We start from the raw sequence: 21935 nt of genomic DNA, 5'->3' as shown, positions 1-21935 counted from the left end.
ATATTTCTATAATTTCTTAAAATAAAAATTTTAACATTTATTTTAGGACCAACAAAATTGACATTCTACTTAATTTCTGATTGCTATATGGGATTGGATCAGCAATATAGTATTTATCTAGATGTAAAATGCTAAACATTATATTTAATCAAACAGTAGATAATATATTCAATTCGTTAATTTTTCTATATTGTTATTATATAAAAATTATGAAAAAAGAATAAGAAAGTTTAGTTTTTTTAATAAAGGAAAAATAGGATTTGCTGTATATGAATATAATTATGGCATATTTATTGCAAGTTATGTACAGAAACTTGTATATTTTTTCATGTAATTTTATTACACATCTATGAAATATATATGTATGGATTATGTTTTTTTTATAAATATAAACCTTATTACCTCAGTATATAAAGATAGAAAAAGCAACACGTGCAGGATCAGTTCGATTTCGTACAATTTCGTCACAAACTTGTTCTCTTGTCATGCGAAATGAATATGTTACTCGGTATATCATTTGTTTTAATTAACATTTGAACGAAATATGATTCTATATCGTAGATCACATTTATGCTCACAAGAAATATATTGTTCGATGGATAAGTTTATGATACAAATATAAAGAAAACAAATAATTACAAATTAAACATTGTATACATTTAGGTTACATATACTGACCCTTTTTCAAACTCGTGTTACAGTAATATAATATCTAGTTTAACTGTTTTATCTCCTGTTCCTTTCTTCTCTATCCTTAGGTAATAATAGATTATAGAATAGGAAGGATATGAGATCGTTCCATTGCTTTGTACGAAAAAAAAAAAAAGTAGGAAAGTGTGATGTGTGATATAAAGTACGTACATACATACGTATATGTATGTATGTATGTGTATTTTAAAATCTAAAGTCTTAAAACCTTCGCATTGATATATTGATTACAAAGTACAGATTGTTCATACTAAGGACATAGAAGAGACTTCACGAAATATTCATGACGCAATAGCACATATAAATTTAATTTTTAATTAAATCATAAGACATTGAAATAATTTAAATATGCATTATTTTGTGATATATTAAAAGTTATAACTAAAGATAAAATAGTCTCACTTTTATATAACATTTAAAAAGTAATACGTTCTTCGCTGTTCTACATATTTTTTCACTACATAATTAATTTTGAAAAACTCAAATTTTAAGGTTACGAGGAAGTTATTCCCATTTTTTAAAATAACTTTTTTTATACAGATGCATGTACGCACGCAAGATATTCGAATTAATAAGTTAAATATTTTTCCAAAGCTGCTATTTCTTAATCATTTGAGCAATTCTTATAAAATTTGAAGGAAGTATTAAGAAAGCGAAACAATTTTATTTTGTAATTCATTTTTTAAATGGCAATAAATTTTTGGTAATAGTGAGTGTCATTAAAGATGTTTTATTTCAAAATTGAAAAATGGAAAATTGTTGATATAAACATATTTAGAATTATCTTTAATATGCCATTCTGTTCTATAATTGTTTGTTCATTTGTGCTAAATTTCATAATTTTTCGATAAGCGATTAAAAAAATGTGATGATCTATCGTATTAGTTTGCCTCATTATTCAATCCTTTTTTGCAAATGTTACATAAATCTTAACCGAAAGATTATTTTTTTACTTTAAGAATTTGTCAAAGAATTATTAAATGTAGGGCAGGTGAAAAGTAAAAGAATAGCATACTGAATAGAATACTGAAGAAGATAATTTTTAAAGCATCTTCATATCAACAATTTTTCAATCTTGAAGCTTTATAAGATATCTTCAAAGGCGTCAACCATTATAAAAAATGTATTACGAATTAAAAAATTAATTAGTAAATAAAATTTTTTTTCTTAATACTCTTACTTTAAAGAAGTCTAAAAATAGCCAAATTTAACCTCGAATTAACACCTAAAAAATCAATTTCACAGCGTTTCTTGATATACATATATAAAAGAGAAAAATAATATTTATAATACTGTGTGCTGGAAAAATTGCTAAAAACATCATACAAAATACATAAATGATACCATGCTCCAACCACGCACGCACACACACAATAATAGGTATATACATTAGATTTACTCTTCTTATATGTTATACATTTATACTCAATTCACAAGGGTGAATTTTATATGCAGCTTACACAACAATTACACACTATTTTTAATAAATAAATATAATTTTGTAAAATCGTTCTTTGTTCTTAATTCAGAATCAATGTATTGCTTGTGGATAAGTGACTAGCATAAGTAAAAATAAATAAATAAATAATATAACAAAATCCAAAAGTGGCAAGTGATCACCACATCCTCATTGTTGCCTTTTTTTAGATCAGACGAAGAGTGGTCAAAGAAATTATAATATTTATTTACTAAAAATAGTTGTGTGTATGAGCTGTATGTAAAACCTGTGAGATGAATGTAAATATATATATTAAAATTTATAGTCTCTCTGCACAGAGAACAAAACTGAAACATGATGTCATGTAAGTACACAATACATATTTTGTATATTACAGTGTTTCTAGTCATTTTTTCCACATTTTCCAGCATTATAAATATTTTTCTCTTTCATGCGTCAAAAAATGCTATAGAATTAATTTTTCAGATGTTGCAGTTTGAAGCAATTTTAGCCATTTTTAGACTTTTCTTTCATCAGAATCGTTCGAGTAACTAGAAATGCTAACTTTCTAAAAGTACGCATAGTTAATTAAAACACCTATACGCACGCGCACAATACAAATCCAAATATGCAAGATAGAACATTATATACACATAATAATACATATAACAGTATATTTTTTTAAATTTCAGTCTAAATTAATCGATGTCAATCTAAGAAATTTATTTCTTAAATTATCCCAATTCATAGCCTAATGTAAAACATAACAAAGTTTAAGCACTGAAAGCAAAAATTCTATTATTTCTAACACAAATAGCACATTTAAAATATAAATTTAAATGTACAACTTAACAATTTTAATATATCTTTAATTTTTATCTTATATCTTGTATATACAGGGTGTCCCGAAACATGTGGGTTAACGCTTGTAAAGAGGTAGAAGGGATCAAGATGTACAAAAGTCTTCTACCATTTTGCGATATTTGTAAAAATTATTGAGTCATTAAATGTTAAACTCATACTAATGAGAGCGCGCAGAGAGGCAGGCTCGGGCCACCTAAATTGTAGCACAGCTTAGTTGTAGCAAAGCCTAAGTTGCAGCACTATACCTAACTACCTCCGTCTGTCTCTCTGCGCGTTCTCATTAGTATGAGTTTAACATTTAATGACTCAATAATTTTTGCAAATATCGAAAAATAGTAGACTTTTGTTCACCTGGATCCCTTCTACCTCTTTTCGAACGTTGATTCACATGTGTCGAGACACCCTATATATATGCTAACCATACTCTTCTCTGCCAATAGTTTGAAATCTGCTCTTAAAAATGTACATGAAACAATTTGCTATTAATTCTAAAAGTTTTATCAAGAATCAAAGCAAAGAAATATTTAAGCTCCTTCCCATGTGAAATCTGGAAGTACTGAATATCTCTTGTAAGTAATAAACCAAATGCATTTATGCAAAAAGTTTCGGTAACGATACACTTTTTGTTATATATTGCGCAAGAATCAACATTCGCCCCAACATCCGTCGTGTAATATCCACATAATACAAATAACATTATACAGAGGTTTCAATCAGTGTCTCCATATTTTTCTTTTTGCATTATAAAATTTCAATGTTTAGACTAATCTCGTTTAATAATGTATAGAACTTTACTGTCACAATAATGTTAAACATCATTTCACTTTAAGAAAATGTTTAAATTCAGACTGGCCGATGATCATGCTCGAATAGTACAGTTTTATCACTCAAGAACTAAGGAAGCACTAGCATAACTGACGGAACTGTCGTTCATATTGTTACATTGACTACTTTGAGCATATTTCAAGAATTTCAAATTCATTCTCTGACCATTTGTATTTCCTTTAAGACTATGAAGAGCCTGCAAAAATAGAATGTAACATTATTTAAAAGAATTGAAATTTAATTCGCTTATCTAATGTAAACATTTAACATTGAGATACTACCTGCAATAAAACTCCAATTGGATGCCGACCACATATAGTATTACCATACTTTTTAAGATATTCGGTGAACATTGGAGGATTCAAAGTCTCTATAATGTCCATACCCTAATTAAATATAAACAAAAAATTAATTTTCGCAATATTCTTAAAAATTATGGAACAGTTGGCTAATAGTGTAACAAGTACGAAAAGTCGGCTATTTCGCACTAGTGCGGAGAGTGGACGTACGAATGAGCAATATTAATAGCTGATCCGTACAAATTGTACATACTATTTTTTGTTACAAGTGCATAGAAAATAATACGATAAATGGGTCAATATATTGAGCCAAGACAAATTATCCTAATACAATATAATTTATTAAATAAAAAATATATAATTATAAATGCGATTAAAAAACAACTGTGTTAAAAATGTTAAACAAATTTCGAAACGTTTCGACTATACATAGTCCTTTTCAGTCTTAACATATTACCAATATTTATGAACTTAAACATGAGTGAAATAACGCAAACAAAATTATAATTAAACAGTTAAAAAATGATGACCATTGAACAACCATAAAACAACCCATATCGTCTATAAAAATGTGTCAAACAAATAAAAATGTGAACGAATAAATAACCCAATCAAATGAATAATAAAATTTTTCCGCAAGTCAGTTTTTATCTTAAAAAGAACAGAATAAATAATCAAAAAGTCTTGCCGAGAAAACTAAAAAATCAAACCCAATGGAATACGTGTAATTTATGAATAATATAAACTGATATGCATATTGCAAAAAACGATAAACTTATATATGTTGATCCCAGACAATATTAGAACGAGCAACAAACACAGTATTCGACAAAGCACCAAAAACAAGTGTAACGTTCGGTAGTCAAAAACAGAAGTCTTTTAGTTTTCTCGACAAGACTTTTTGACTATCTATTCTGTTCCTTTTAAGATGAAAACCGACTTGCGTAAAAAATTTATTATTCATTGGATTACTTTGGAAATTTTATTATTCATTGGATTATTCATTGGAAAATTTTATTAATTTGATTGGATTATTTATTCCTTCACGTTTTTATTTGTTATGACACATTTTTATAGACGACATGCGTTGTTCTATGGTTGTGCAATGGTCATCATTTTTTAACTGTTTAATTATAATTTTGTTTGCGTTATTTCACTCATGTTTAAGTTCATAAATATTGGTAATTTGTTACGACTGAAGAGAACTATGTATAGTCAAAACGTTTCGAAATTTGTTTAACATTTTTAACACAGTTGTTTCTTAATCGCATTTATAATTATATATTTTTTATTTAATAAATTATATTGTATTAGGATAATTTGTCTTGGCTCGATATATTGATCCGTTTATCATATTATTTTTGCTTAGCATTAACGAGCTGTTTATATTTGTTTGTTTTTTGGATAGAAAATGTCTCCGCAATTAAATATCAAATGCTAATTAAAAAAACGCTCGCTTCTGAAAAGAAAGGGAAACTCTTTTAACGCACAAAAGATACCGGGCAGGTTCAAAGGGAATTAATTTCGCATACAGTGCTGGTTATCAAAGAGTTAAGAAATTACCCTTACATTCAACAAGCTGCATTGAGGGTCTTAGGGCGCGAGATAGCGAACGGAGGGGAAGCGCGAGGAGGGGGGGAGGGGAGAGAGAAAAAGAAAGAGAAGGAAAAAAACTTAAGGATAAGTAATAATACAGTATGTTAGCATACAAAAGAATAAGATTGCAAAAATGACTAGTAACAAAATAGCGATAGACTTGTCTAAGATATAACAAGATTAAGTTATAGTTAAAGTAATGTAAAAGCAGGCGAGTATGGAGTAAGCGAGAGAAGTAGCGCACGAGACCCATTACGGAGGGTCACTATGCATTGGTGCACTTGTACATTCGCGCGAAAATAAGTGGTCATATAGACGCAGTTTGAAGGCGGAAAAAGAAGGCTCTGAAGTGATAGTAAGTGGAAGAGAGTGCCAAAAATAAACACCAGATAATTGGAAATAATTTTGGAGGGATGAAGTGCGATGAAGAGGGATGTGAAAGTAAGCAAAAGACGGAAAGCGAGACGAGGAACGAATAGTGGGATCTCTACAGACGAATAATTCGTTGAGATAAGAAACAGCATCACCCTGCCGAATGCGGAACATGAACAAGCCGAGAAAATACAGTTTGCGATTCCTGACAGACAGCCATCTCAGTTTATGGCGATAAGGGGTGGTATGAACATCATAAATCGAAGATGAATCTGATTGCACAGTTGACCAGTTTTTGCAGCTTGGAGTTGAGCTCTTCGGTCAGATCATTGTAAACTAGACAACAATAATCGATATGAGGAAAGATCAGAGTCATGACCAGTTTACACCTCAACTGTCTCGACAGAGAACGCCTATGAAATTTCAACTTGTGAAGAGCACAGTGAACACTCCTCGAGATCTGCAATACGTGCGAGTCCCATGAGAGACTGGCACTCATAGACACACCCAAATTGAGAGAGAGGGAGAGGGAGAGAGAGGGAAAGAGAGAGAGGAGGGGGGAAAGAGAGGGAGAGAGAGGATTCAAGTGGGTAAGCAGAAAGTTTAGGATGGGATGTGAGGAATTTACGGGGAGCGGCACACTCTTAAATGAAATAAAAACTTTATTTCTATATAATTTTACTGACATTAATCACTACATATCGATTTCTCACCACATTACTGACACAATCACCACGTTTGACTTCTTTAGCGCGGTCTTGATATGACACGATGTCTGATCTGATGTTCTTAAGTGACACGAATTGATGGGAGCGTCCCAGATACGCACAATGTAAAACGGACACCACTAATTGAATTACTGCTTTGGTTAAAGTTAGGATAAATTTATATAATTTGATTAGTGATGTCCGTTTTACACGATGCGCATCTGGGATTCACTCGAACTGACAGGTTAGTCAAAGTTAAATTCACAAAAGCGACAAAACATCAATAATTCTGCGAGTTACTGTATGCGTACTGCGAGATAGTCCGCAAACTATTGTATAATAATAACAAAGGCAGAGGTAGGAAAAATTAAGTAATTGTGTAGAAAAATCATGGAAAAACCTTTCTCCATAACTCACCTCATCTATTAGGCAGACAAAAAAAGTGAAATAATAGTTTACTTATGTGAAATAACTGATTCGTGGAAAATCAGTAACTTTCCAAATGAAAAAGGGGCACAAAAAGGATTATTTTTGATATTTAACAAAAATTTTATTATACGATTCCTTTTCTATGGATAAAGGCGGATTTTAGCACTTTAACATTATCGCACAGTTTGTCCTTTACACCGACGAAATACTATTAACCCGTTTCGGTCCAGAACGACCAAAAATTTGTCTTCTTTTCATCTTACAAGTTCTTCGAGAAAAAAATAGGTAATCTCAGTGAAACTTCATACCCTATAGTTTTCAGGTATGCTCTTTTCGAATTCAGCCTCAGTTTAGCGCTATCTCTTACTATTCTTTTAATATGACGGAAAAAATTTCAAAAAATTGGAAAAAAAATCAAATTTTTCTTTATCTAATATTATTTTTTTGACTGTAGTTCTGAAAACGTCCAATCTCCAATTTAGTTCAACTTTTAAAAATAGATTTCTTTTAGCGAAAAAAAACGCGAGAAAGATTTTTGGCGACACGAAAATTTTTTTTGATGTTGGTAAGTAGAAAATTTATAATTTGTAAGCAAAAATTTAAATGTGTGTGTGTGTGTGTGTGTGTGTGTGTGTGTGTGTGCGCGCGCGCGTGTGTATGACCACAGCGAAGAAATGTCTTTGTTTACATTTCTTATTAGTTGACTGATAACACCCACACTCCCCGCTTACAGAGCGAATCAAAACGTCTACGCTTATACTGTATAGGTTTGCGACTTCAGATTTAAAATTGTGGCTAAATAGCAACTAAAATTTGTTGGGTTAGGTTAGGTTAGGTTAGGTTAGGTTAGGTTCCCCGGAACAGAGACGCGGGGGGGGGAGCGCGACGTTATCTGCGTCGGGCCTCCCCCCCCTCTCGTTGAAAGAAACTCGTGCCCACCCCTCTGCGACAAATAGGCCGTGGAGGGATGGGCGCGGAGCGGGGCTGGCATGCGGGGACATTTCGCTCCCGCGCGTCGGCCCCGCTCAAGCGAGGTGAGGAGGCAGAGGCATTGAAAGGGGAGTCGCGGGCCACACGAGAGTTCCGCGGCTCCCCACGCCCCTGCCTCCTCGGGGACCGATGGGGGTCTTCGCGTGGGAACGCGGAGGCTTCCGCTGCCGTAAAGGCAAATCGGTCCCGAGACGGGGGCGGGGGATGCGACGTGGCCGTGCATCCTCCGCCAAGTCAGGACGACATGGACCCGCCGCAATGGCAGGCCCGGAGCAAAGCTCTTCCCAAACTCCTCCCCTTCAGGGAGTTTGAGACGGGGGAGGGCATCGATGCGGTGGCCGGGAGGCGGTGGAATACCTCGTGTGATCCCGCCTCTCGGCCTATAGCATCGGTAGACAGCCATACTATGGTTTTTAGTGGGTATTGGGGAGTTCTTCTTGAATTTCCCCTAGTCCCACATATCCTCTGCCGATTCCCCATCAGAGGAATGCGTAAACGCATTTTCCCTAGTTGGAAAAAAAGTTAGGTTAGGTTAGGTTACGTTAGAAAAAACGGGGAGGGGGTGCAGGGGCAGACCTCCTCCCCCGCCCACGCACTACATGGATTTGGAAACATGCAAATCACGCATTTCATGTATTATTAAGTTATATAAAATATTAAGTTATATAATCTGGAAATTAACCCTTAAATGCATGATTTTTTTTTTTAATGAATTTTCAGCTCAATATGATACAATAAAAGGAGCACAATAAGGGAAAAATAAGAAAAAAATTCCATGTTATTGTTTTTTTTGTTATTGTTTTTTTTGTTTTTTTTGTTTTTTTTTGTTTTTTTTTGTTTTTTTTTTTATTTTTTTCGCACAGCGTGACGGAAAACACTCGAGCGGTATGTAGGCAATCGACTACAATGTGTGCTTAGTCGTTTTCGTACATACGCTCAACGCTACCCACCTAGATATGGCATGTTGCCAAATGGCAACATGATGCATTTAAGGGTTAAGATAGAAGATAGTGATTGGCGTGTAGCGGGGTCCACCTCTCTCCCTCCTCTGCTTAAGGGGAGCGTCTACATTAAAAGGTTAAAAAATCGATTTTTTTTCTTGCTTAAATCGATAGTATTTCATCCGTAGAACATGCTCCTGAAGTCCCAATAGATTCAAATTGTATCAGGCCGAAATAAGCACGTGCAGTGCGTATGTCCCGAGCGCTCCGAACGGGACGGCAAGTAAAAATCCCTAACGGTCTTTAAAAAGATACATTGCCTGCTGAGAAAAAATTACTTGAGAGGTGTTTAGGTGGGTATACACAAAATGCCAATGAAAGTTTTAATGCGACGATTTGGCAACTTGCCCCAAAACACCTCCATTGCGGCCGCAAAATCATTGAAATTGCTGCCTATATAGCTGCTGGAATTTTCGGCTATTTGTCAGTTCTAAGAATCATGTCATGCATAGAAATAGTTATTGGACCAGTATGTAGAGATGGTGCGGATAGAATAAACAAAAATCGCACGATTATCCAAAATCGTCGTAGCAGATCTGTTGCGTAGGAAACGCGTACTTACGACAAACAACGGCTGTTGGAGAAGAATGAATTGTATGGAGAGACCGAGGACATTTTATGTGGAGCAGGAATAGCAGATTAATCAAAAAGTACGGATAAACAATCATTAGCAAGCTTTTATCAACCTTTTTCTTTGATCGGAAACTTTAAACGCATTTTTCTCAAAACCACTTTTTTCGAAATTGCGTACACGGTTAAAAAAAACTAATCGACGGATCCACTTCTATTTTTTTAAATTAAAGATTATTAAATTATCTTCTGTGTGAACCTAAAATATAAATTAAAAGTCATGTAAAAAAAGTTATTTAAAAAAAGTCAAAAATTTTTCACAAAAAATCAATTTTTTTTTCAAAATGCCATTTTTATAAATTTTTTGTAATAAATGTATGGCTTTCTTAGGTTCACTTAGAAGCTATACTCATAAAATTTACAAAAAACTTTGGTTTTTTCCTTTCAGTCAATTCTACTGGATGTTCCTGTACGCAGTGTGGATTTTTCAAGACAGTTGTGCATTTCTGCTTACATCTTATAATTAAATGAATAAAATTTTGTAATAAAAATTGTTTTGAGTATCTAAAGACATGCACAATAAGTGATAAAAATCGCAAAAAGATCCATTGCTTAGTTTCATTCAAAAAAAATCATTAAAAAGTGCCTCCTGATGTAGACGCCCCCCTTAAAGAATAAAATAACGTCCACGCTTGAAAATAGTTTAATTCTTTCTACATCAATAATAAAGATGTAAAAATTACAGATTTCCTACTTACCAACTTAAAAAATTTTTTCGAGTCGCCAAAAATCCTTCTCGCGTGTTTTTTTTCGCTAAAAGAAACCTATTTCCAAAATTTTAACTAAATCAGAGATTAAACGTTTTCGGAACTATCGTCATTTTTTTATATAAATCCACCGTCGGATCATCTCAGCCATCTAAATCTAGTATAATAAGTTACAGTAAATGACAATTCTTTTAAATTCAATATGGCGAATTCAAGATGGCGTGATTATGGCGATAATTCCTATTTTTTTCATATTTTTTGCTATTATCTGCACGTATCTGCATATTTCATAAATTTACATTTATGATGTCATTTCAACAAATGTAGCAAGAAAAATGAGCTCAGTACAAACAATCCACAATGTCCAATAATAGTATTAGTGTCTCAATTAAAAAAAAACTTTGAATGTACTACTTTATGACTAAAAGATGTAAAAAATAGGGGAAAAAAATACAAAAATTTCCAAAGAAAACATAGCAAATGCCACCATTTTTGATTTTTTGTGCTGAACTGATTTTTCTAGCTACATTTGTTGAAATGGCATCTACATACACATGTAAATCTATAAAATATGCAGACACAATAGCAAGATAATAGCAAAGATAATAGCAAAAAACACGAAAAATAAGAATTATCGCCGTCTTGGGACGTCATCTTGGATCCGCTACATTAAATTTAACAGAATCGTCCACTACAATTTATAACACCATTAGATCCAGGTGGCTCAGATAATCCGACGGTAATTTTATATTAAAAAATAATATTAAACAAAAGAGAATTTAATTTCTTCCTAATTTTTTGAAGTTTTTTTTTCATCATATTGAAAAAAATAGTAAAAGATAACGATAAACTATGGCTGAATTCGAAAAGAACGTATCTGAAAACTATAGGGTATAAAGTTTCATTGTGATCTATCGGTTTTTTTCTCGAAAAACTTGTGGGATGAAAAAAAGACAAATTTTTTACCGACTTGGCCCAAACGGGTTAAAGACCTTACAGAAGTTCATGTCTCTATTAAAATTTAAATGATTAAGAATAAGACATTAATAACATAGTACTAATTTCATTAATCTGATATTTCGTAGACATGTATATACATATATCTAAAACACATCTAATCAAAAATATTTATTTTTTATTTAAAACTAATTTTAATGTTTTCATCCTGTTCGCGACTCGGCGAAGAGTTCGCTAGTTAACCCCTGAGGATGTTAAGCAGGGTGAGAGGACATTCGTGGAACAGGTGTTAAATAAAATGCGCTTACATAAAATGACTCATCGTGATGTCCGAGTCGTACTGTATATTTATCACAGATCTTAATTGATACACATTACACGCGTTTACTGTTTAATGAGCACAAGAATAAATGTCTGGATGAGAATAATATCTTGATCACTTACACGGGAGAGATTATATTAATCTGTTACCGGTGGTGATGATGATGCCCGTGAGCCGGTATCACGCGGCGCCGGCGTGCGCGTTGCGTACTGAGCGTGAGTCTCTCGATGGTGATGTACCTGAGCAATAATTATGAGTCTCTCTTAATTCCTGAATAAGTCCTTCCGTTGAGCAATCTCTGAGCAGGTATTTGAAGATCCCACGAATAGATTCGAGCACAAAATTATGTTGAAACAATAGCACGATGAATGAGTGAACCGCCGCCATAGAGCACAAGTACCAAAGTAGTTAATTCTGGTGATATGCGCATGCTGGCGCTTATGCTGGCGCACCACGATCTACGCGAACGGTGATCGATAGCTGCTGCCATCTGACGTGACGGCGCGAGCTCAGTACATACTAAATCCCGAACACATCCAAGTTTAATTATTCACAGAGATGATAACTATACAGGAAAAATGGTAAGTTTGCAATAATATTTATGACAGTCTTATAAGTATGTATTTACAAAGTATTTATACAATAAAAAGTAATAATTTTAATTTTGTATTTAAATATTTATGTTAACAATTACAAACTTCTATTCATAGTCAATAATGTTATTGATGTTCAATTACCACCGCAACCTGAAATCCCTTTGTAGTAACGAAAATTTGCTCCGGATCGATGGTCTTTAACAGTGAGCACGTTTACACCGTACGTTTAGTCCGCGACCTATACACTATATTCGACCCAAACACAATAGGTCACAACGATGTAAACACTCGCGAACTTGTTTGGGTCATGTCACTTTTTCACGATCCCTGACCCATTTTAAGCCACACAACGTAACGCGTGTAAACGGTGGTGTACTATAAAGCGGGTAAGTGTACCAGCAAATGCTAATAGACGGGTCTGCTTTATAGCATACACATATAAACTACTTACCTACATTAATCCAAACTTATGTATAGGTCTACATGGTGTAAACAATTTGTTACTAGTCTACCTTAGGTCGCGGTATAGGTCAGGGCATAGGTCAAGTCGTGCGGTGTAAACTAGGCCAGTATCTCATTGTTTTCTAATATATGTCGTAAATCATGACGAAAAACTTTCCAGCGCGACTTTCAGCACGTTCCGCGTTTCAGAACGTTTCTAACCTTATCTAGCCTGTCAATTTGCGAGAAATCAAGATACTCAAAGGATCACACATCGACGCACAAAAAATACAGTATGCAATACGGGCATAACGGCTTTTTTGCATTCGTACGGGTGAACGCACTCTTCCACAAAAAGCCGATTTTACACTCTTGTTGCATAATGTACTATTTTGTTATATGTGCATCGAAAGTAGTTCTTTCCTTATCACGGACAGTTTGCTCACGTAAGTAACTCATTATTACGCAATTTTTATTCTCTAATAAATAGCGTAAATCGTACAAAAAAATTTTCCTGAACGACTTTTACTGTAAGCTTAAGCATTTTTCTATCCTTGTCTTCATTACCACGTCATCTTGCGACACGCATACGGTAAATTACCTCTTTCGCAAAATTACCGACACTTTTGTGAACCTCTTGACTAACCTGGCACTCAAGGATATCAGATCATACGTCTAGCATTTTCTACACACTTGTAACAAAAAATATTATGTGCAACAGGTGCGATCAGATTTTCGCCCTTGTTATACAATGTACTATTTCATTACGTGTGCATGGAAAATCGTTATTTACACAGTCCTTTTTCGTTTGGAAAGTTGCCAATTTTTCACAAAACAATTTTCTCACACAAGTAATTCATTAATTCACCGTTTTTGTACTCCCAATAGATGGGATGAACTGTGCAACAATACTTATTTGCACTACTTTTCTGCATCTCGTTTTTCACATGTTTGCCTGTTATTACACTCGTATGTGTTATGTCGCGACACACTTACGGTAACGTATACAAACTATCGCAGAATTACCGACGCTTCTTCACTTTCGTGAGTCTAACCTATCTAATCTTTCTAACCTGTCAATTCGTGTCATTCAAAAACATCAGATTACGTCATATTAAGGTTGTCTAAAAGAAATCGGTACATGGTGATACGATTAATCAATAATAAAAACCAAAGATAAATATCAAAATTCTGAATATCGCCATATATCGTCATAACAGTGACAGCAAACTGACACCTCCAAATTGCGAAAGAAGTTACAGAGAATTTTTTGTCACAAAAGTCAAAAGAAAATTATTGAATATGTATATAAATACACGCATATATTCACATAAATGTAAATATTACAAAATATAATTTTTTTGTCATTTATTAAAACTATTTAATTTTTTATTTGTGGGGGCTTTGTCTCCCGCAAACCTCCCATCACTTTCTCCTGAACTTGCTCTCGCTTCTGTCAATTTTTATGCACTTGTAATTCATGCGATTCGATTATTGTCCGTCCATTCGTATGGATGAATGCATTCGTGGGCAATATTTATTTCCCGCACTTGTTATACTGTATCATTTTTAAGTAATTTTTTAAATAAAAATTATACAAATTTTTGAAATATAATTAAAAATTAATAACTGACAATTTTTAAAATCGACAATTTTATAAATCGGTGTTTGATTTATATCAATAATTGATTAAGGCAATCGTAAATATCTTTATCAACAATTTCATTATTTAATTACATGAATTATGATTACACATGCATGCACGCACGTATGTGCGCGCGTTAAACTTTAATCGGTTATTTTATTTAAAAAATAAATTAATCGATAATGTTCAGCACTGCATCTACCATCCTTACTAAAAAAAATTCAAAAACATACCATTTTATCAAGGTTTTGGATAGATCTGTGTATAGGTCCGCACGATCTATCGTAATAAGTATAGCGAAAACGTTGCCCCCAGTGACAGAAATCTGAAGAAATGACGAACAATGTTTGTGGATCAGCCATATAGGGTGCTAACAATCTCCCGTAAAGTGCCTCTCTTTCTGGACTCAATGACCCCACCAAAATTGGGATTATAGTAAATGAATCCTTGAATCTGTATATGTAACAGATAGAAATATATACGAATCTATATATAGATAATTTTCCATTCTTATCATTTAACATGGTTAAGTTGATATTTTTTTAAACTGAATTAAGTTAAAGTTAATGAACTATAAAATTAATTAGTTACGTCATTAAAAGTTACATCACCGAAAAACTAACTCAGTGATTATGTTAAAATTAAATAAATTTATGTTAAGTTAAATTAAGAGTTAACATTGAAAATAATTATTTATATCAAATTATATCATAATTTTTAAAAATTAAATTGCTCTAACAAAACAATTATAATATAAATTGTCAAATCTGCCAAAAAAACTGCCAAAAATCAACCTAGAGCGCTCAAAAATAAAACATACCATCTACATCAAAAAAGGTATAAAAAATGCAGTTTTAATTCCTAAAATGCCCGCCGGGAACTATTTAAAATAATGGAGGAAAAATTTTTTTTCAAACAATTTCGAAAAAATCATGGATATACATTATTAAAGAACATCAACTTTTTTTCAAGTAATTAAAAGAACTTGGGAAATTTTTTCGAAAAAATCGAAAGAATTCAATTTGGCAATGAGTATGGATAAATCTATGTAATCTACACTCAGTCCCCCAAAAAGCGGTTCAAAATGTAAGAAAAATTTAGGTCACATTCAAATCTTTGTATCTTTGCGAAAAATGGTTGTGGAAATATAAACCAAAAAGCATTTGAAAGCTTAAATTCTCTAGTTTTTGAATCTTTTAATTAAAAATTTGAGTTTGCAACATGACCACTTTTCTTAAGACAAAGTACAAAAGAAAAATGTTAAAAAATTTGCATCAAATTTGAACGTGTCCATGGGCTAAAATAAATTTTTTTTACTTAATCTGACAAAAGATTTTTGTAAATTAAACTCTTCTCTTTAATTTTTTTAAAATTTTTTCTATGACTATTTTTTATTGAGTTATGAACAATCATAGAAAAAACGGCATTTGAAATCTCATGATACGTTTTGGATAATGCTAATACCGGCAGTATAACAAAGATCCTATGATTAATCACAAAGTCGCGCTACGTTTTAGGGATAAAAGAAAATCTGCAATTTTTACTTTTAAGATGATTTTTCCTTTAATCACCCACATCTCTGTCAACAATTGCCGCAAAGAAAAAAAAAGTATATTTCAAGTTCTAGGACATACGGAAAAAATTCTAAACCCTAGATAATTTAAAGATACTATTAACTTTAAAAAAACGTAACACTTTTAAAGTGCTATAATTATTTTAAAAATAGCGCCAAATCTTCAAAATAAAGGAATATATGCAATTTTTACAGTAAGCTTTAAGTTTTTCAACAATAGAACTTTTTTTATCAAATAAGCAAATAAAGGATCTTAAAGTAGAGGTTTTTAGCTTTTCGAATTTGTCATCGTAATTTTTATGCGACCATTTTTTACTAAGTTACGAGCGTTTAAACTTAAAATGTCATTTTTTTCTTTGATCGTCCATAACTTAGTCGAAAATGATCGTAGGAAAAATTAAAAAAAAAAAAAAAAAAAAACAAATTAAAGAAGAGTTTATCAAATTAAGCCAAAAAAATTTATTTTAGCTTATGGGCACGTTCAAATTTAATGCAAATTTTTTAACATTTTTCTTTTTTGCTTTGTTTTAAGTGGTCATGTTGCAAAACTCAAAATTTTTAATTAAAAAATTCAAAAACTAAAGAGTTTAAGTTTTCAAATCTTTATGATTTCTATTTTCACGACTATCGCGATTTTCGCGAAGATACAAAGATTTGAATATGACCTAAATTTTTCTCATATTTTAAATATACCACTTTTTCGAGACTGAGGTATATTCTATAGGTATCGATTTTTATTATTTCAATTAAATAGTTTAATAATACAGTCCAATGCACATTTCACATTTCTCTGCGCCTAGAACACCTCCCATGGTGACAGCGATAACAACAAATAAAATACTCTTGGAGTGCATTCCATTTAACGCTCGCAACGTTCTTCGAATTATTTCATCCTTGTTGTTTATCGAATATTAAATATGGATAAATGATGCTTACAAGCATTGCGAGCGTTAAATGGAACGCACCCTTGGTGTTTGGTTGTTATAAACTTCACCATGTGGTAACAAACACCAAAGATGTTTTGTTTGACCAAATTCCTGGAAGCGCATTATGCCGTCATGATGGTGATGCTTCTAAAATCCTGAGAGAGAGGGAAGGAGATGTGCGAGCAGGGGATATGCCATCACTTTAAACTGCTCCAGTGCCGCCCAGCGGGAATTTTAGAAACTATACATTCCTTATACCTTTTTTGGTGTTAAGATAGTATCAAGGTCTGTCGATGGACGAAAAGCGTTAAGTAAGATCTTCGCATGATCAACCATTTTTAGGACATAAAAGTTGTATTAATGCGCGGGACTTGGTTAGGAGGAGCGCAGGTGTGTAGACGTGCGGTGATATAAGCGAGGTAAGAGAGCTGTTTTAGTAGGAAAAAAATGAAGTAGGTACAGTTTTAGGTGGGTGATTGAAAGGAAGACGAAAAAAGCAGGAATACAGACTAGAAAGCAGGGAAAAGAGGCAAAAGAGGTTAAGTTTCGAGAACGAACGCGAAAGCATGTACAAAAAAAGGAAGGAGAGAGGTGCAAGAGGAGGAAAAGGCGGGATGGAAGGACAAAGAAAACTGACAATGGAAGAAGGGAAGCAGGGAAAGAAGGTAGATTTCAAAAAGAAGATAGAGATAATGGAGATAGATGGTACGGAGAAGTTAAGAAAAGAGGTTAGAGCGCTGGCAATAGAATTTAGAGTTTAAAGAAGAAGTCAGAAAAAAGGAGCCTTGAAGGTGGAAGGAGAAAAATATGAAAATAGGATGAAAAAGATCCAAGAGAAAAATAGTAGAGGTAGAAAAAAACGTGTTAAATAGAATTGCGGCGGTAAAGGGAGAGGGGGAGACAGAGAGATCGAAAAACAGCGATAGTGAATAAAGCGAAGGTATGGATAGTGGTGGTAAAATAAGTAGAGGTAGATCGAGCAGAACGAGTTCCAGAAATAGATCAGAAAATGACAGCGAAATTCTTAGCGATAGAGAAGTAGAAAAATTGAAGAGATTAGTAGCAGATAAAAAAAAGGAAGAAAGAAAAATATAGTGATTAGAAGATTAGGTAGCAAAGGAGCAGGTAAAGTAACAAAAATATGGAGAAGAAATGATCAGAGAAAAACTAGATTTAAAGGTTAAAATTATTAGATTTTGGGTAAGTAGGAAAGTTATAATAGCATGTCTGGAAAACGAGGTCATGAAAAGGGAAGTGATGTTTAGCAAAAGAAAATTAAAAAAAGAACACTTTCATAGAACATGATTTAACGTGGGAAGAGAGGAAAACGCAAAGGGAAATAGCAAATTGAGTGGAGGTAAAGAGAGAAAAAGGGACAGCGGTTAAAATAGGGATGGGGAGAGTAAAAATTGGAGAGGTATTAAAAAGATGGGAGGAAATAGCTAAGGAAGTGAGAGCACAGTATGATAGTAGTGATAGCGAGGAGAGCAGGGAAAGTAGGAGTCAGAAAAAGGGTACAAGTAGAGAGGTAGGAGAAGAAAAAGATGAAGGAAATTTTGCTTGAGTCAAGAAAGGGAAGAGGAAAAATAGAAGGGAGGAGAATAAGAGGTTAGATATTTCGGAATGTATCAGGTTTAGGTAGGCAAGATAGAGTTCTGGAAATATATCAAAGGTTTTAATTTAGTCAGTTTATGTGAGACTTGGATCGAGGAAAAAAGTTGGAATAAAGGGTACTATGCCAAAATCTCACATGAAAATGTAGTTTCGGAAAAAGAGTAAATAAAATGGGAAGGGCAAAAGGGGGTATTGTAATATAAATAAAAAAGGGTTGAGAGTAAAAGAAGAGGAATTAATTGAAAAGGGTGGAGAGAGGTGGATTATGACGAGATTGAGAGAGATAATGAAAGGAAAGGATTTAATAGTTGTATCAATATATTGTATAATCAGGGCAAATGGGAAAATGTTAAGGAATCGATAAAAAAAATAGCAGAAAAAAATAGGAGGAATTATTTAATAATAGGAGGCAATTTTAACGTAAGGATAGGAGAGAAAAACATAGTAGAGGAAGATGTAGATTCAAGTATGAAGAGCAAAGATAAAATAATAGGCAATAATGGGTGGGATTTAATAGATCTAATTAAGGACATAGGCGGTAAGATTTTAAATGACACAACATGCGGTGATAGAGAGGAAGAGTTTATATATATAGGAGGAGAGGTAACATTGTTATTGATTAGGTAACAGCGAATGATTTTTGTATAAATAGGATTAAGGAATTCAGAATTGAGGAAAGAATGGACTCGGATCACATGCCCTTGTCTGTAAAGCTGAAGGTGAAGATAAAAAGGACGGAATTCAAAGAAAGAAGAGACGACAGAAGAAAGAAGAATTAAAATAAGCTGGGACAAAGTGGCGAAAGACATATATAAAGAAAGAACAAAAAATGCAGAATGGTTGGACATCATTGACAGCATGTCAACGGAGGAAATCTGGAAGAAACTGAAGGATTCGATACAAGAGGCAATAATAAAGAAGAAAGCGAGGTGAAAAAGGAAAGAAATAGGACACAGAGAATGGTGGGACAGAAGATGTACAAAAGAAAAAAGAAGATTGTATAAGACCCTGAAGAATTGGAAAAAAGGAAGAATCTCAAGAGAAAAGTATTTAGAGGAGAAAGATAATTTCAAGACCTATATAGAACGGAAACAAAAAAGATAGAGAGAAGAGAAAGAAAAGGAGCTCAGAAACCTGAAAAATAAAACGGAGATATGAAAACACATAAATAGGAAAAAAGGTAGAAAGGCACAGATAAGGAACAACATGTCGAGGAACAGATGGAAGAGACACTTCATGGAACTGCTAGATGGAGTGGAGAAAGACGAAGGCAGGACAGCAGCAAAGGAGATGGAAAATAAGAGAGGATTAAGGAATGGAGGGAAGAGGAGATTGAATAGGAAAATATTGGAAACACATTGAAAAGACTGAAAGATAAGAAAGCTCCAGGAATTGACAGGATTCCAATGGAAGCGTAGAGATGCAGCGATAAGAAGAAGACTAACAGAAATAATAAGGCAAATATGGAAGGGCGGTGACATACCAGAAAATTGGAAGATAAGCGTTATAGTCCCACTGCATAAGAAAGGAGACAAGGAAAAACCGGAAAATTACAGAGGAATTTTATTGCTCTGTTCGGCATACAAGATATATGCGGAAATGTTAAGAAACAAGTTAGAAAAGGAAACAGACAAGATAAAAGTGCTGCCGACGAGCCAAGGAGGATTTAGGAGAGGAAGAGGAACAATGGACATTTTCATTTTGAATCACATAATGCAGAAGGAAAAGAAGAAAAATGAGAGTAAGTTCTTCGCCCTCTTTGTGGACCTAAAAGCAGCATTAGACAACATTCCAAGAGAGAAACTATGAAGTACGATGGAAGAAGTAGGTATAGAGAGCCAGATTAGAAGAGTGAAAAAATTATACGAGAATACAAGAATAACAGTAAGAACAGCAGACGGATTGACGGAGGTGTTTAATGCGACGAAAGGAGTAAGACAGGGATGTGTGAGTCCATTGCTTTTTAATCTGTATACTGCGGATTTAGATAGATATATGCGTAGAAGAGATATAGGAAGTATTAAATTAGGTAAGGAAAGAATATAGTCGTTAGCGTACGCAAACGATATGATAATTTTGGCTAAAAATAGAGTAGGGTTACTAGATATGATGGACACACTCAAAAAAGTTTTAAGAGATAAGAAGCTAGAACTAAACACGGAAAAAACAAAGATACTAGTTTTTAATAGGAATAGGAAAGAAAAAAAAAAGAAAAATGGAATTGGGAAAATAGAGAACTGGAGGAAGTGAGAACTTTTAAATAGCGAATTTAAAGGCGAACTAGGAAGAATGTAGAATATGTAATAGTAATCTAAACTAAGGCAGAATAACTTTAGGATAAAAGATAAAAGAACAGAAGAATAAAAGGATGAAATAAATTTGTGTAAAAGTCCCCTTCTTGGCTGTAAAAAGCTGAAGTGATTAAAGTTATTTATTATTAATGCGCGTCGTAAAACGGATCACATCTGTAGTGTGTGTATTGCTTTTGATCTGTGTAAATTACAGCATTTGAGCTTATGGATCGTCGCCATCTTTGGTCCAAATAGCTTAAAGCAAGTGTCAAGATCTTACTTAGCGCCATCTGTCCCTCGACGATAGGACATGTTTCATTTCTAGGTGCTCTGAGCCCAAAACCCATTATAGTTTTTGGCATAGTTCTTTAATGCAAAATATAAAAATATTTTGATCACTAATTACGAATATAAGAAAAAGTTTTCAAAATTATTAACTTAAATTTAAAATATAAAAGTAAAACTTATAGTCTCCAGTAGTAATATATAACAAAAAAGAGTATCTTTTAGTCGACATCAACTGGAAAAAATTTTTATTTAAATACACCTACGCAACGTTTCGACCAATATTTTATATCCTTTTCAAGAGACAAAGAATTAATTACATAATTTCGATAAAATTCGTATTACGCAATCCTTATATAATGGACAATGTAATATTTTCAAGAAATCAACCATGGACCCAGAATATATGAACTGCTCATTCCATAGTATATGCTGATGTCGGCAGGACAGAAAGAGATAGAGTACCATGCTTTTCTCTTTATATGCGTACAGTGCGCCGTTAAAAATCAGGAGAAAAAAGCTAATGGCGCACACGTGCGCATATACGTAAAGAAAAATATTACAACTCTCTTTATCTCTCTGTCCTATCAGCATATCCCGGCATTTACTATAGCAATGCGCAGTTAACCATAAAATAAAAAATGTTAACTGCAATCTTGAAATTTTTTGAAAAACTTCTCTTCATCATTTTAAACCACCCCAGTACCGCCCGGCGAACA

General features: G+C 33.3%; 2 protein-coding genes across 7 annotated transcripts in view; one reads left to right on the top strand and one right to left on the bottom strand.

The window, feature by feature from the left end:
• LOC105833264 (activating signal cointegrator 1 complex subunit 3) overlaps nucleotides 1-372 on the top strand; it is a 122977-nt gene extending 122605 nt beyond the window's left edge. For all 6 annotated transcript variants that reach the window (XM_036288342.1, XM_036288343.1, XM_036288341.1 and 3 more), the window contains one exon: nucleotides 47-372. In XM_036288342.1, the coding sequence (XP_036144235.1) occupies nucleotides 47-135 (89 nt within the window). In that variant the 3' untranslated portion in view covers nucleotides 136-372. The remainder of the gene's footprint in view (nucleotides 1-46) is intronic.
• LOC105838084 (protein MEMO1) overlaps nucleotides 273-21935 on the bottom strand; it is a 33632-nt gene continuing 11969 nt past the window's right edge. The window contains exons 6-8 of the mRNA XM_036288355.1: nucleotides 14761-14980; nucleotides 4117-4221; nucleotides 273-4031 (exon numbers count right to left, since the gene is read on the bottom strand). Coding sequence (XP_036144248.1) covers nucleotides 3894-4031; nucleotides 4117-4221; nucleotides 14761-14980 — 463 coding nt within the window. The 3' untranslated portion in view covers nucleotides 273-3893. The remainder of the gene's footprint in view (nucleotides 4032-4116; nucleotides 4222-14760; nucleotides 14981-21935) is intronic.

Source organism: Monomorium pharaonis, chromosome 6 (assembly GCF_013373865.1).
Source record: "Monomorium pharaonis isolate MP-MQ-018 chromosome 6, ASM1337386v2, whole genome shotgun sequence".
NCBI classification, from domain to species: domain Eukaryota; kingdom Metazoa; phylum Arthropoda; class Insecta; order Hymenoptera; family Formicidae; genus Monomorium; species Monomorium pharaonis.
This window is presented reverse-complemented; position numbering and strand designations above follow the sequence as displayed.